Here is a 13,798-nt window from a genome sequence, read left to right as displayed (position 1 = left end):
AAACAACCATATCTATACGTACATTCTGTAGTCTGTACACATGCAATGAATTGAAATACACATTAAATACAGTGGAAGAATGGCCTAATAGTAATTATCATCAACCTCTCATCAGTAATCATCAAGCTAGCTCCTCTACTCATAATTTCTTCTCTTTCTTCTTCTTTTTACTCTTCTTTGTCAGCTTTTTACTTTCTATTCCATTAACTACAACAACAGTATCTGATTCAGGATGTTTGATTTTCCTTTTCTTCTTTTTGCTGGACTTTTCACATTGTTCATCATCATTTTTATTGCAAAGTTCATTGTTTTGTAAGTCTATCATAACTTCTGCCTTCCTGTCCCTTTTCTTCTTTTTCAACTTCTTGTCATCATCAGAAACTTCTCTTTCCTTCCTTCTTTTCTTCTTCTTTTTCTTTTCTCCACTTTCTTTCCTTTCTTCACACTCTGAGGAGGACGGTTTGACCTGGTTGTTAGAATCGCTCTGATTGGTTGAAAGACTGCTGCTACTGTTGCTGTTATCTTCTTCCTGATAGGCTGTCCTGCTCTCCTTCTTGGCCAGGAACTTTTTCAGCAGTTCTCTCTCTTGTTCTTGTATCCTCTGGAGTTTTCCGTTTAACTTGTGTCCATGACGAGCAGCCCTGTAAAATATTTAATATGAAGGACCATTTAATCAATATGGGCCACTTTTCCAGAATAGTGATATACATTTGTACTTTTACACAAAAGCAATGCCTTTTAATCTAATTTATTTGTTTGGAGAAACAAAACCCCATTAATGTGACATACTCAATGACATATGCTAATTTTGAAGGGGGATAGTGTATCAAATTGACGTTTGACCTCATGCATGATTGGGTTTAATGTTAGCTACAAGGCACTTAAGTTAGGCATGTTTGGTACATCAGATAGATATACTAGTAATCAGTCTACATCAGAGTCTGCCATATCTGAGATCATCATACTGTACCACATGCATTGTCTATTTTTCATCTAGAAAAGATTATATAAAAATCCAAGGTTTTTTGGACACATACGCCCATCAACAGATAGTTCACATGAATGACTTACTTGTGAGCAGTCCTTCCTCCACAAGCCTTGAACAATTCTTCATCCGTCAACCTAATATAGGGCAATAAAAAAGTACAAAAACTTCAAAAACATATCGAACAGTAAAATTACAATACATGTATTGTAGTATATCTTCAACAAATGAGATAACTTTGAAAGTTAAAAGCATATCTACAAGCAACTGAAAAGCTACCCTACTTTGAAACTGAGTCCTTCTCTTCATCATCAGAGCTGTCGTCTGATTGGCTGTCATCTTCTTTCACATCTTGAACACCATTGGTTAGTGTGGCTCCCTGGAAAACACAGTAACACAAAATGTTGTCAGAAATAGGACATGAAAGACACTCACTCACACTCACTTACTATCTGGACTATCGTCTGTTGTTCCTCGTCATGCAAGGGTTAGACGTGCTTACACGCCTGTTTTATATCTCTTTCTTACAAATCTGCAACTTTTTCTGGTGAAAGGAAAATGTAAAACTTGCCAGCTCACCTTTACAAAACTTCCATACAGCATGGCTTTGTTGTCAAACCTTCCGGTCATGACACTTTCACTGGTGCTGAGTTTCAACTCTTGGTCTGTTGTTTTCTTCACACTCACTCCAGACTGGGGAAAAATAGAATAAAGATGGTGATGTTAAAATACTAAGTATCGGCCCAAACTTTTGTTTTCGAAGAAAAGTTTAATTTCTTATAACAAATCAGCTGTTATAATGATTGTTTAGACAATTTCAGACCCCAGATCTCAACTTGCATCAGACAAAGACATAAGCAATCACTTGAACTCAGAGTCTGCCATATCTTTCAATCATCATGCTGCAATTCCTTGGTCTCCCAAAAGGGGGCACTCCAACCTTACCTGCTCCTTGAGAAAAAAAAAGAATATTGCATAGGTTAACATTTAACTTGCAGCTTCTCTATGACAACAAAATTCCTTACAAAAAGTAGCGTAACATTAAAAAAATTTGTACAGACCTCTGAACTTTCCACTGTGATATTATTGGCTGCTTTGTTGAAGGCGTGTTCCCACCAATTGAAGGTAAACTGGTCCCCAATGTTGTGCCCAATCTAGAAATGAGGACCAGAAATGAAAAATGTAAACACAGATACTCACACAGATACTACTTATTCGTAAGTAACAACTTCTTTGTTGTTTTTCAATAACAGATCATCTAGATAACTTGCCTCAGACAAAGACATGAGCAATCACATTGATTCAGAGTCTGCCATATCTTTTAATCATCATTCTGCAATTCTTGAGTCTCTCAGAAGGGGGAACTTAGGTTTCATCATGCATATCAGGGGTTTATCTAAACCAGGAAAGAGGGGCGCTGCACCCTCTAGTTTCAGCCCAGCGCCCTCTTGTCAAATTCAGATTTTAGCTTAATATCTGGCATACAGCCTTCACTCAGCGAGTGATTTTTAAATAAATACATAGAATTCGCTCCCTCGCCTGTGTGTGCTCCCTCTTGTTCAATTTTTCTAGAAAAAACCCTGCATATATAATATATAGGTGTAGTCTGTAAAAAAATACAAAAACTTGAGCAATTTGAATACGTCTGGGAGTGGGACCTTTACATATACCAACAAAGGGATACAGGCAATGGAGGCTGTCCACTGCCCGAGTAAACCTGAGTGACTGCTGGCTGACTAGCAGCATGATACATGTAGTTATATGGGGGTACCACAATATGATGAACTTGGAACTTGGACTCACCCCTGCAGTGTCCATTTTCAACTTGACCTTGATAGGGTCAGGTCGGCCATGTTCATGTTTGCCCAGGCCACTTCCTGTATCAAGAAGGAACATCATTGAAAACAAAGCACATTTGGTTTTAAGATAAATTTTCCACCAAAATCTTGTGACACATTCTTCTTCATGTTCCAAAAATCTGAGTACGTAGTACTTGTGATATTTTCTCATTTGGAAAAAAAAATGTCACCAATTCTAATAAGATTTCATAGATTATTCAATGCAAAGTCCTAATCTCTTCATCACACTTTGATATAAATTCATTTCATTGAGTCGACTGAAAGTAAACCCGAACGTACACTAACTTAGCCCCCCTCCCCCTTAATCTGGCAACACGTGGTCACTTGTCGTACAACTTGAACAGCTATTTCTGCCTCCTAAATCGCCATAACAGGCGATCAAATTTCCCAACAAATCTTTAAACTGTCTCGGACATTTTAGCAATGTATTTCACCACAAAGGAAACGAATAAATACCTTCTTTCCACCCATGTTTTTCGAGCTGCTCTCGGGCAAAATTACCGGAAGCCATGTTGAACTTTTCACTTGGGGCCAACCGTTGCTACGAGGAGGGGTATTGGGCAGATCATTGAAATATGATTTAGACATGCAAAAGTACAACACATACTACGAATATCAAATCTCTGATGAGTTAACGCCCATTTTATGTTATTGAAAATCAATAGAAATTGCATCTATTGCATTTGTGTAACTTAATAGTGACTAGTAATGAATTGTCCCTATACAAAGGTCATAAGGGGTCATTTTTGCTATGCATTGTGGGATAGATACAGACGCCATCTTGGAATAAATTGGTGTTTGTGTTTTCAGTTTGTCCAAAATTTTGACGCAAAAAAAGGATTTTAAGGGCTTATTTACCCATATACAGTAGTGTTGTTCAATTGATAATTTCTTGAAGTCTATCTTGGGGTGATCTTAGGAAGAAAGCCGAGCTCTAAGGTTATTTGGGGGTGATTTTCGCTGAAGCGCGACACTGAAGAAAACTCGTGAGGGGAGACAGAGAGTTTCCTTGGTTTGTGGAGTTCCGAAGCGGAGAAGACAAGCCGACCATGGCTGCCATGGAGAGGGGGCCGGGACCGGGATCCATGGAGAGGAACAGCTTCCTCATCCAGTCTACGGCTGGAGCTGTACCCGTGCGGAATGAGAAAGGTATACATAACAGTACATCTTTCGCTAAAATAAATTTATGGGGAGGGGGGCAGAGACGCCACTGTGGATACCCTTCGATTACCTCTGCTTGTTAGCAAAAGTGGGATTCCCATAACTACTTATCAGTAAAAATTGGACGGTTAGGGTCTTTCCAAAGTTAATATGATAGCTGTGTTACTTACCTGTCTGAAGAGTCTACTCTACTCAAATTATTTAATGATCCTCATAATTTTCTTTCAACAGGTGAAATTACGATGGAGAAGGTGAAAGTGAAACGATATGTGTCTGGAAAAAGGTATGTAGTGATGATACCAGTTACATCCTATCATTTGTAGTCAAAACAAAGACTGAAACCTTTTTATCAGGATTTCTGGCCTTGCATGATAAAAGTTAGAATGTTGAAGCAGATGTTTACCACTCATTATCCTTTCTTGATGCAGATATGATTCTTAAAGTATCCCGTGCAGTCTATTGCTTAGTGACGCTGCCTCTGGACCAAGAGGTTGTGAGTTCGGGGAACTTGTTGCTCACCCAGCTTGCACACTGCTTGAAGGGGCCGTTAACTATAGCTCTGGTCCACCGTTCATTATACTTGTCGAAAAGAGCTAGGGGATTTTGTCCAGTACAATGAATCTGTATTAACTGTACATATCGTCTGTCTTCTCAGTCATGAACAGTGGAAGAGTAGCTCAACTGTTAACCTCAAGTTCACTGTTTCGAGATCACTTTCACTTTTCCCTTTCTGTTTCCATAGGCCCGACTATGCTCCACAGTCCAGCGATGAGGAGGAAGAAGACGATGACTTCCGCCTGAAGCGCCAACCCGAGGTCGTCATCCAGCCGTCTGCCTCGACCGCTGCGGACATGGCAGAGGTTGATGACCCTCGTCTGAGACGTCTTCTCAAAGCACGCGCTGCGGAAGACGAGAGCAGTGATGAAGAGTTGGACAGGTATTTATTTTTTTATCACATAATTTCTGTACTTCAGGTTTGTAAGTAAATTTTTTACCTTTTATATCAGTCTTTTTTTAAACTTTAGTTTTTAGTCATGATACTGTTTGCAATGAATCCATCCCTAGACTCCAATGGATATTTTTGAATGATGTATGTTGGATTTGCATAGCTTCTGTAACCTTAATCGTCACCATTGGATCGAGTCCTGGGCCACCTATTTTGCATATTGCATGTTATAGTTACCATAGTAACAGTTGTCGTGGTTACCCACACCCAGGGTTGCTCGCCATCGGAGAGTTCTGGAACCGGAGGTCCTGGAGGAGGCGGACGAAGACGACGAACCAGAGCGGATGGCGCGGGAAGAGGAGAGCAGCGGAGAGGAGGACTTGGACGAGGAGGAAATCGAGCGTAGGCGTATGCTGATGAGACTGAGAGCGCGGGAACGGGCACAGGCAGAGGAGGTAAGAAGGAATGGAATCAAATTATGAAAATTATTCTGTGTCATGGTATTGGAGATATTCAAACATACATGTTCAGTGAATTACCGTAAAATCCCTATTTACGTACACACTTTTTAAACTTTTCAAATTGCAAGCAGGTGCTCCAGGCCAATGCCAAAGTCGGGTGCGTACGTTAGGAGGGGTTCTTCCTCAGAAAAATCGCATATCAGCATGAGAGTATGGTACATCTTCATGCAAATGAAGTGTGGAATGCTACCACACAATGAATCAGTAATAAAGAATAAATAATACATATATTTAAATTGTTTGATATTTTCTACCCAGAAACATTTTCTCAGTAACCCTTTTAAGCCGGTAAACATCATCGGAAGGATGATCATGTCAACCTCTTAACTATCCACCGAAATGCTGGAGAGGGGGTGCGTACATTAGGAGGGGTGCGTACGCAAATAGGAATTTTACTGTAGCTTCTATAGTTCACTACTGTATAGTATGGCATTGTTTGTCTCCCACTAATAGTTGTCGTGGTCCATTATAAGTCTAAAGGAGTGACAAAGCTGTTCTAAGATGTTAAATTGTTTGGAATCAATGAGTAAATGAATAGGTGAAGGGATAGATGGACAGAAGGATGAATGAATGAATGAGAACAAACAAATGAGTGAACGAACAACCAGACAAACAAATAAAGACATTACAGGCTGGTAAGTTTTGAGAATTTTCATGTTTCTCCATACAGGAAGTGATGGAGCTTGCAGAGGAGGCAAAAGAGGAGGAGGAAGAGGAATCAGAAGAAGAGTCGTCAGAATACGAGGAATACTCTGACAGTGAGGATGAGGCCGGGCCCAGACTCAAACCTGTCTTTGTCAGAAAGTAGGTTCACCAACTAACGTCAACTTTTCTGTATCAAAGTGTCTGACAGAGAATCTATGAATAGAATGGACAAGTGTTTATCAGCATTTAGTAGCTACCCATTTTACAAACACCATTGTTGTAGAATACAAATTGTTGAAGCAGAAATTTAAAAACTAACTGTATGCTTTATCCTCTGTTAGAATATAAAGTGGTGTGCATCTACCGTCTTTGTTTTGTACAGAAATGTTTGCTGCTGTCTTGAAGCAGTGACCTCCATCTGTTTTGTCTAAAATGGCATAGTGGTATCTAGATGAACTATACTAGGGCTAGGTGACAACATGATATTTACTCTGATGTATCTTACCACAGGAAGGAAAGGGTGACTATACAGGAGAGAGAACAGCAAGCCCAGAAGATCAGAGAACTTGAAGAGGAAGCCAAGAAGTTGGCAGAGCTAAGAAGAAAGGGGACTCTCAAGGTGTGCCCTCTTCTCAACTTCTCAAATTTTAAAACCTTTCTTTTCGCATCTTTGATGTTTAGAAATTGTACAAATTTAGATTTGCATCTTTGAATTACCATGTCAGTTGCATCAATCCATTATAAACTGTTTCTTCTGTTCCTGTCACTAGATTGTTGAGGACATAGCCCGAAAGGAATACGAGAACCCAAACAAGTTAGAAGAAGACCAGTTCGGTGACATCGACACAGACGACGATAACGATGAGGAAGAATACGAGGCCTGGAAAGTGCGCGAACTCAAGAGAATCAAACGGGATCGAGAAGAACGGGAGAAGTATGGGTTCTTGTTGATTATTTTGTCCATATTGGTTCTAGCACTAGTCATCTACATATCTTTGTTAGAGTGTGATGCTAACTTATCTCATAAAATTCCTGTCTGTAGATTAGAATTCAAAAAGATAAGCACAAGTTTTTTTCTAAAATAGTTTATCAGCTGTACACGACCTCTTGGAGCAAGTGCTTCTTCTGTTTTTTTCCACTTAAAAAAAGTTTGCTATCATAGAAATAACTTGTACTGACATTAGAATCTTTAGTTAAGTACACATAGCATAAGGATGTTATTCCATCTTAGAACCCTTGCTTTCAGGAAGAAGTGATACAACTGGACGAAAGACAGTGGATGCTGTCTGAAACGTCTGACTGTTTCAAAATTTTATCCAGTTGCTTGAGTAATTATTTTTGGCGTATCTTACTACCTGGATGTCTAACTTTCATCAACGAAAGTGATACAACTGCATGCCCCCTAGTGCTGTTCTTTGGAACTGCAACTGTTTTTTAGTTACTGATTTTGTTAACAGAATGACTCCTCTTACTTTACAGCCTGGAGAAGGATAAGATGGAAGTAGAGCGTATGCACAACATGACGGAGGAAGAAAGACGAGCAGAGCTCCGCTCCAACCCCAAACAGGTGACAAACAAGGCGCCCAAGGGCAAGTACAAGTTCCTGCAGAAGTACTACCACAGAGGAGCCTTCTTCATGGTGAGGAACACATCGACATAGATCTACGGTTGCTGTTAATCTTGAAATGTTTGCTTATAAGTTATAGTGCTGTGTACTCATGTTCAGGTTTTGGTCTGGATTCAGATCCAGAGGTTCAGGTTCAGGTACGGACTTATAAGTCTGAACCTAAACCCATGGCATATGTGTGCTAAAAGTACATAAAAAATTATATATTGGCATGAATTTTACATGCAATTTGGAAACTATACATGCAAAATTATATATATTATACAGTCAGTACAGTAAACACATAAGTTGTAATGTTTTTATATTTTTCCACTGCAAATTTCACAATCTAAGGAAGGTTTAAAATGGTCTAGAACAAGAAGGAGAATATAAGCTAGAGATTTGTTTTCAGACATTTAGTTTTTTTTTACATGAACCTAAACGATTTTACATCCAGTGAGTCCAGTTCAGGTCTAGGTACGCAGCACAATTTTCTTATGATATTACACAACTCCTTCTACTGCACAGATTTTTATAATAATAACTTTATTTCAAGTTCATGCCCGAAGGCTAATTGTAGACAAACAAGTACATGGAAATACATGGGAATCGATATAGTTATCTAGTCTACAATGAAAGTTCTATGTTAACTAAGGTTGGCTATGGTTGGGTTTGACTTCTTTTTTGAAGGCAGTGGAAAATGAAACCGTGTTGTTGTTGTTGTTGTTGTTGTTGGCCAACTGGTTCTGATTATAATCACTTGTATTTACAGGACAGAGACAGCGACGTGTACAAGCGTGATTTCGCCCAGCCGACCCTGGAGGACCACTTTGACAAAACCATCCTGCCCAAAGTCATGCAGGTTCGTGTGCAGTTTTGTTGTTGTTTTGTTGTTGTTTTGTTTTGCATAAACCGTAAACCTTATATATATGGCCTCCATTGGTCAGTATTGACCATGGTAAAATCCTAATTCACAACAGCCCTACAGCATCGACTATGGCTAAACAGCCCTATACGAGAATGGCAGTCTCTGCCACAAAAATCACATCTGTGAGCTGACTCAGTTCTGTTACAAAGCCCGTAAACCACCTTGAGGCATAACATAGTACAAAATGTAGTTTCATACAGCATATACAAACTGTGTAAGACTGGACTTTAAGATTGATCCACTCACACTGGAAAGGACCCATACTCTTTTTAATAAGTGTGCTGCATTCTATACTAATACACCCCTAACCAAAGCTAGGTACTCGTTTCTACGAGTCGAGTGATGAGGAACTAGGCGTACTGTTAAGTGTAGTGTCTTTCCCAGGAGACAACATTGAGGTCTGCTTGGGATTTGAACCCAGAACCATTAGCTTCTATGTCAACGATATGATAAGTATCAGCACAATAATAAGTATCAGCACAACTATACAAAACATTTTGAAATATCCACTAAGTTGACCCGTGATGCTTGGCTGTACACAGTTGTAAAACGTATACTCTTCTTTTTACAGGTCAAGAACTTTGGACGGTCCGGTCGTACAAAATATACTCACTTGGTTGACCAGGACACTACACAGTTCGACTCCGCTTGGGCGCAAGATTCCGCACAGAACACCAAGTTCTTTGGCAACAAGGCCGGCGGCATGAAACAGAACTTTGAGAGACCGTCAGCGAAAAAGCGAAAAGCAAAAGAGTAGTCATGGGTTAAATGTGAGGTTTGATATGTGATTAAATGTCTGTAACCAGTTGACATTTATTATGGTATGTAAAACAGCATTTGGGAGGAGGGACAAATTACATGTAGGTCTATACTTATGCCCTTGTTTGTAGTAAGTGATGTATAGACGCAAATCTCAAACTCATACTGTAGCTTGCTATAACTCTGTCAACAAAATAGGTCGAGTTGTAAAATGCTCTGTAGAAGGTAAAGGAGAAATTTGTTACATTTTTTTAGAAGTTGTGGCTAGGTCATGAAGTTTTGTAAAAAAAAACACACTCATTTTCAAATTGTACTTGATCATGACTCTGAAGTTGAATGTTTACATTTTCAAAAGCTGGTATCCGTATGGTGGTAACATCAACTTAATGGTCATCTATAAGTCAGTAACATTCAATTTGTTTGATGAATGATTGTTAAACCAGTTTGTTTGTAAAGTAAAAAAAAAGTTGCCATTTAATAGCTTTTGTCGTTTGTTTCAAACTGTGCTCATCCAAACATGCCATCTTTTCATCTGTTATAATGAAAATGAAGGTTTGGCTGTAACTTTATTTTTCTGTTAAGTGTTTTCACCTTCAAAATGCGGTGACGTTTTTCATATGTATCTGTTATTGGTGAAAGCAACTCTTGCTAAACCACAACAGGTAGTACTAGTATTTACACTACAAATACTCGTATAATAGCTATCCCTCTTTTCTTTAGCAAACGTATGCTCGATTTTATGCTCCAAAGTAGGTAATAGACTAACTAAAGTCAAATATGTAACGTTTTTGTACCATATGTTGCATTGTTTGAACTGTAAAGTGATTACGCACAAGCAAACTAGATCCCAAATACTTAGTAATATCAACACCAAAAACTACACTGCTCCAAAAGTCACCAGGTCATATTAGGAGTGGAACATAAAAGAGAGAGAAAATGATACATAACACCAGAAGAAAATCACAAAATCACACAGTAAACAGAAGAAAGAGAGTTTGTTTGTATATTTGTAAAATTTGAACAAAATTGGGACCAGGAAACAATATGAATGCAAGACAACTGGTTCCATGTATTTTGCTGTCCTCGCAATGAACTCAACCCCAGGTCAAAGTTATCAAAATCAAATAGGGGCAACCTGTCCTTTTGTCACTTTTAGTTGTGTCTGCTGCAGTTTCGATACATTGAAAATGGACATTATGTTCCATAAAAGATTCATGTCCACAAATCATGTATGGCTTGCTCTGGTGCAACTATGCCAGTATATCTTCCTTCTGTCACAAAAATATGCTGTGTTTCTTTATGTTCGTCTACACAGTCAAAACAAACCTTTGTGATGCAATTTGAGGTGGGACACGAATGTCAAGGTCAAAGAAAAATATGTTGTTTGTGCACTTGATTGGCAGTTTGTCATCTTATGAGATTCCAGCACTACATTGTCAGCTTCACACCACAGAGTTCAAGATCAAAGACTTATTATATATAATAAGTCCCTGTCAAATACAATGTTTTCAACAACATATGTGATCCTGAAAGCTTTGTTTGTTGATTGCTATTTCTGTACATGAACTTAAACCTCTGTTGCTTAGCATCCGCTGACATGTGGTTCATGACGATTTTTTTGGAATGTCAAGGATTTGGGTATTGATTTTTAACCTTACACATAAAGTTACTGGTTTGATGGAATCCAAATTGTTATAGCAAGGTTTTTCGTACAGTCTGGAAATCTTTATGGTGAAAACTTTGATATCTTTATTTACCAAAATAGCCACCTAAATTATTTAATGTTTAACTGCGTAGTCAGCAAAGAGCTCAAGAAAAATTTAAGTAATGATCTGTTAGCTGGAACCATGGGTCTTGTGTTGAGTACTGACATCAATATCATCTTTTTGTAATCTCCAAGCAGATGTTGGGATGGAAAATCATACCATTTTCTTGCAGTACCTGCCCCATTTTTTCTGACAAGGAATGAACATAGCCTGGCCCAACCAAAATGCTACACATATACAAAGGTGCAGTATTCAATGTGGGTTCAGAGGACAGTGAACCCAGCCAAGTGTCAACATTTCTCTGTGGCCTGATAGATTTTTGACAAGGCGCCCCCCACCCCCACACAGAGGTATGTCCTTGTTACTCTTTGATGAGTCACCTCGCTGTTGTACTGGACATTTCTCAGAAGGCGCCATCAACGAAGACGAAGAAACAGACGGCATCGGACCACTTCCGCAGCAAAATTTCAAGGGTGGTTGCTGAATGTTTTGATTGAATTATGATAGGTTTAATGTGTTGGGTGTGTCGCTGCCTGGTCACAATGTAAATATCAAGTAGGGTGTGGGCAGTTTAGCCTCCTTAGCAGTCTCTTATAGGAGTCAGGCCTTTTTTCTGATTGCATATCAGTTCTGTTGCACTCAGTTTCTATTGCTTTCGGATCATAATCTACGGAGGCAACATTATGACCCAAGTGCAATAGAAGTTATTAGAACGGATTTGCCATCAGAAAAAGCCAGTGTCCTAAATGATCCTAGAGCCTGCCAAGGAGGCTATGAGCAGTTTATGTTTGATTTTGATTTAGGCGTGTTTGATATAATTCTGAATGGACTACCATTCAACTATATTAAAGTTTTGCACTACAACAAAAGAAGTACTTTCTTGTTAAATGAGGTCTTGACGCTGCTACTGAGCAAGCGAACAAAAAGATGACAGTGGGAGGGTGGTGGATATGGACAAAAATTGTAGGTGACCATTCAATAATGGGAAAATAATCCATTAAACAGCAGGAAAAAAAAGCTGAAGAGAGAAATTAAATGATGCGTATGGTTAACTGAGTGTATGTATGTTTGTATTTTCTGTGTGTGTTTGTTTGCTGGTGTATTTTTACAGCTTATAACTATACTTTTGTTGATAAAGCTACTACGTATGTTTTTGAACAATATATACCACCAAGGAAAATTAACCAAAGTTTAAGCCTCCTTGGTATCACCAGATTGTTTTTAATATATAAGATATGACATGAGGTACATAATTCATATAGCTGTCACAATTATTGAGTACTTGTGATAAAGCTAAAAAGTTATGATTGCTTTTCAAAAACAAAAACTTTAAGCAAAGATAAATCCATACCTATATGAATGAAGATCTTGATAGTTATTGGTACCTTCGTTAATACCATATTTTGTTCGGACAGTATGAATTCTAGTTAATAACGTTACCCCAATTTTACACAAACATGATTTGGACGCCTACATACTACATACTTTCACCTCCCACTTGTATGATTAGCCCGATAACCTTTTCCCTATAATATCTAGGTCATTGAATCTGTTCACTTCAGTACCATTGTTGTTTGCCTCTGAAAATTTATGATGGACAGCTGGTATAATTAAAGGGGCATGTTCAATTTTTTTCTCCATCATTTTGAGCTACACAGGAGAATGCAATTTTAGTTCTTCAAGTCTATACATATTCGGCTATAGGTTTGATGGGTTATTGTTTTGTTTATTTTTGCATAATGTTGTGTATTGAGTGAAGGGGATGGGCGTGTTTACCTTAGTGACCCCATGAAAATCGCATGCGTTTCACAGCTGCAAAGCACGGGTCATTGGACTTTGGATATGGGTGTACGTACAAAATATTTTTATTTTATTTACTATATTTATCCAATTAGTCACCTATAGATTCACTTCCCTTATAGTTTTAAGTATTTTTTGTTATTTCTAATGTATCTATACTGAGATAGTTTGTGGAATTGATGAATTTATCTGAAATTCAGTAACGAACAAAAAATACGTCATTTGGGTTACACCCCTCCTTGGTTAATTGACCGTGTCCCCAATATGGCAGAGTGACAGAGCTAGTTCCCCAAACCGGGGTGTTTTTCTGCCAAAATCCACCCTTTTTCCGCCGAAATTTCCCCTAAATTTTGGCCAGGACGAAACCTTAGACCATGTAGATGGAGAATCCTGTCGAAAAGTCGCGATCGGCGCGGTTCTAGCGTCTCAGACCGGCTCGATCGGACAAAAGTTCCCGTCGCCTTCATCCGGCCTCCCGAGCGAAAAAAATATGGGGGATGAGGGGGAGAGTCCGGACCAGTTCACCGGTACTCCGGACAAAAATACTCCGTCTCAGGCACAGAACATGCAGAAACGACTGGAAAATACAATCAGGTAGGCTCTTCTCTATCTCGTCTGCAATTTTCAGCCTCTAATCATTTTTTAGTCGGTGTAATTTACGGGGGAAATCGCCAAAGGGAATGATGTCACTCCTTGCCTCATATTTCTTATTGTTTGCCGCATGCGTTTTCCCCACGATTTCCCCTTTATTTTCCCTTCCTCTCCAAAAATTAACATTTTTCCTAAGAAAAGCGTGAATATATTTCTCCTCAGAATCCCCAA

At 38.9% G+C, this 13,798-nt stretch overlaps 3 protein-coding genes across 4 annotated transcripts in view; 2 read left to right on the top strand and 1 right to left on the bottom strand.

Moving 5' to 3' along the window:
- Nucleotides 1-85: 85 nt before the first annotated feature.
- On the bottom strand, nucleotides 86-3,428 carry LOC136425025 (G patch domain-containing protein 4-like). The gene is made up of 7 exons (XM_066413744.1): nucleotides 3,301-3,428; nucleotides 2,789-2,862; nucleotides 2,047-2,139; nucleotides 1,565-1,678; nucleotides 1,270-1,364; nucleotides 1,072-1,122; nucleotides 86-641 (listed from the first exon to the last, which is right to left on the bottom strand). Exons 1-7 carry the CDS (start codon nucleotides 3,353-3,355, stop codon nucleotides 140-142), a joined length of 984 nt encoding a protein of 327 aa, XP_066269841.1. The 5' UTR covers nucleotides 3,356-3,428; the 3' UTR covers nucleotides 86-139.
- Nucleotides 3,429-3,600: 172 nt separating this feature from the next.
- On the top strand, nucleotides 3,601-10,927 carry LOC136425024 (microfibrillar-associated protein 1-like). The gene is made up of 10 exons (XM_066413743.1): nucleotides 3,601-3,993; nucleotides 4,237-4,288; nucleotides 4,748-4,942; nucleotides 5,223-5,406; nucleotides 6,143-6,276; nucleotides 6,628-6,736; nucleotides 6,888-7,051; nucleotides 7,597-7,756; nucleotides 8,496-8,585; nucleotides 9,223-10,927. The coding sequence occupies exons 1-10, from the start codon at nucleotides 3,894-3,896 to the stop codon at nucleotides 9,406-9,408; spliced, it is 1,374 nt and encodes a 457-aa protein (XP_066269840.1). The 5' UTR covers nucleotides 3,601-3,893; the 3' UTR covers nucleotides 9,409-10,927.
- Nucleotides 10,928-13,140: 2,213 nt separating this feature from the next.
- The window catches only part of LOC136425749 (DNA-binding protein RFX7-like), an 18,682-nt gene continuing 18,024 nt past the window's right edge, over nucleotides 13,141-13,798 (top strand). For both annotated transcript variants that reach the window (XM_066414692.1, XM_066414691.1), the window contains exon 1: nucleotides 13,141-13,570. In XM_066414692.1, the coding sequence (XP_066270789.1) occupies nucleotides 13,467-13,570 (104 nt within the window). In that variant the 5' untranslated portion in view covers nucleotides 13,141-13,466. The remainder of the gene's footprint in view (nucleotides 13,571-13,798) is intronic.

Source organism: Branchiostoma lanceolatum, chromosome 19 (assembly GCF_035083965.1).
Source record: "Branchiostoma lanceolatum isolate klBraLanc5 chromosome 19, klBraLanc5.hap2, whole genome shotgun sequence".
Lineage (NCBI taxonomy): Eukaryota > Metazoa > Chordata > Leptocardii > Amphioxiformes > Branchiostomatidae > Branchiostoma > Branchiostoma lanceolatum.
Note: the sequence above shows the minus strand (reverse complement) of the source record. Positions and strands in the feature narration are given on the sequence as shown.

Bases quoted from the DNA above. Each gene is read 5' to 3' on its own strand.
- LOC136425025 (XM_066413744.1), bottom strand. From the start codon at position 3,355: ATGGCTTCCGGTAATTTTGCCCGAGAGCAGCTCGAAAAACATGGGTGG. The intron at 2,863-3,300 runs GTATTTATTCGT...TTCTTGATACAG, and splicing joins AAAACATGGGTGGAAAGAAG to GAAGTGGCCTGGGCAAACAT. The intron at 2,140-2,788 runs GTGAGTCCAAGT...CCTCATTTCTAG, and splicing joins TGAAAATGGACACTGCAGGG to ATTGGGCACAACATTGGGGA.
- LOC136425024 (XM_066413743.1), top strand. From the start codon at position 3,894: ATGGCTGCCATGGAGAGGGGGCCGGGACCGGGATCCATGGAGAGGAAC. The intron at 6,737-6,887 runs GTGTGCCCTCTT...TCCTGTCACTAG, and splicing joins GAAGAAAGGGGACTCTCAAG to ATTGTTGAGGACATAGCCCG. The intron at 7,052-7,596 runs GTATGGGTTCTT...CTTACTTTACAG, and splicing joins GATCGAGAAGAACGGGAGAA to CCTGGAGAAGGATAAGATGG.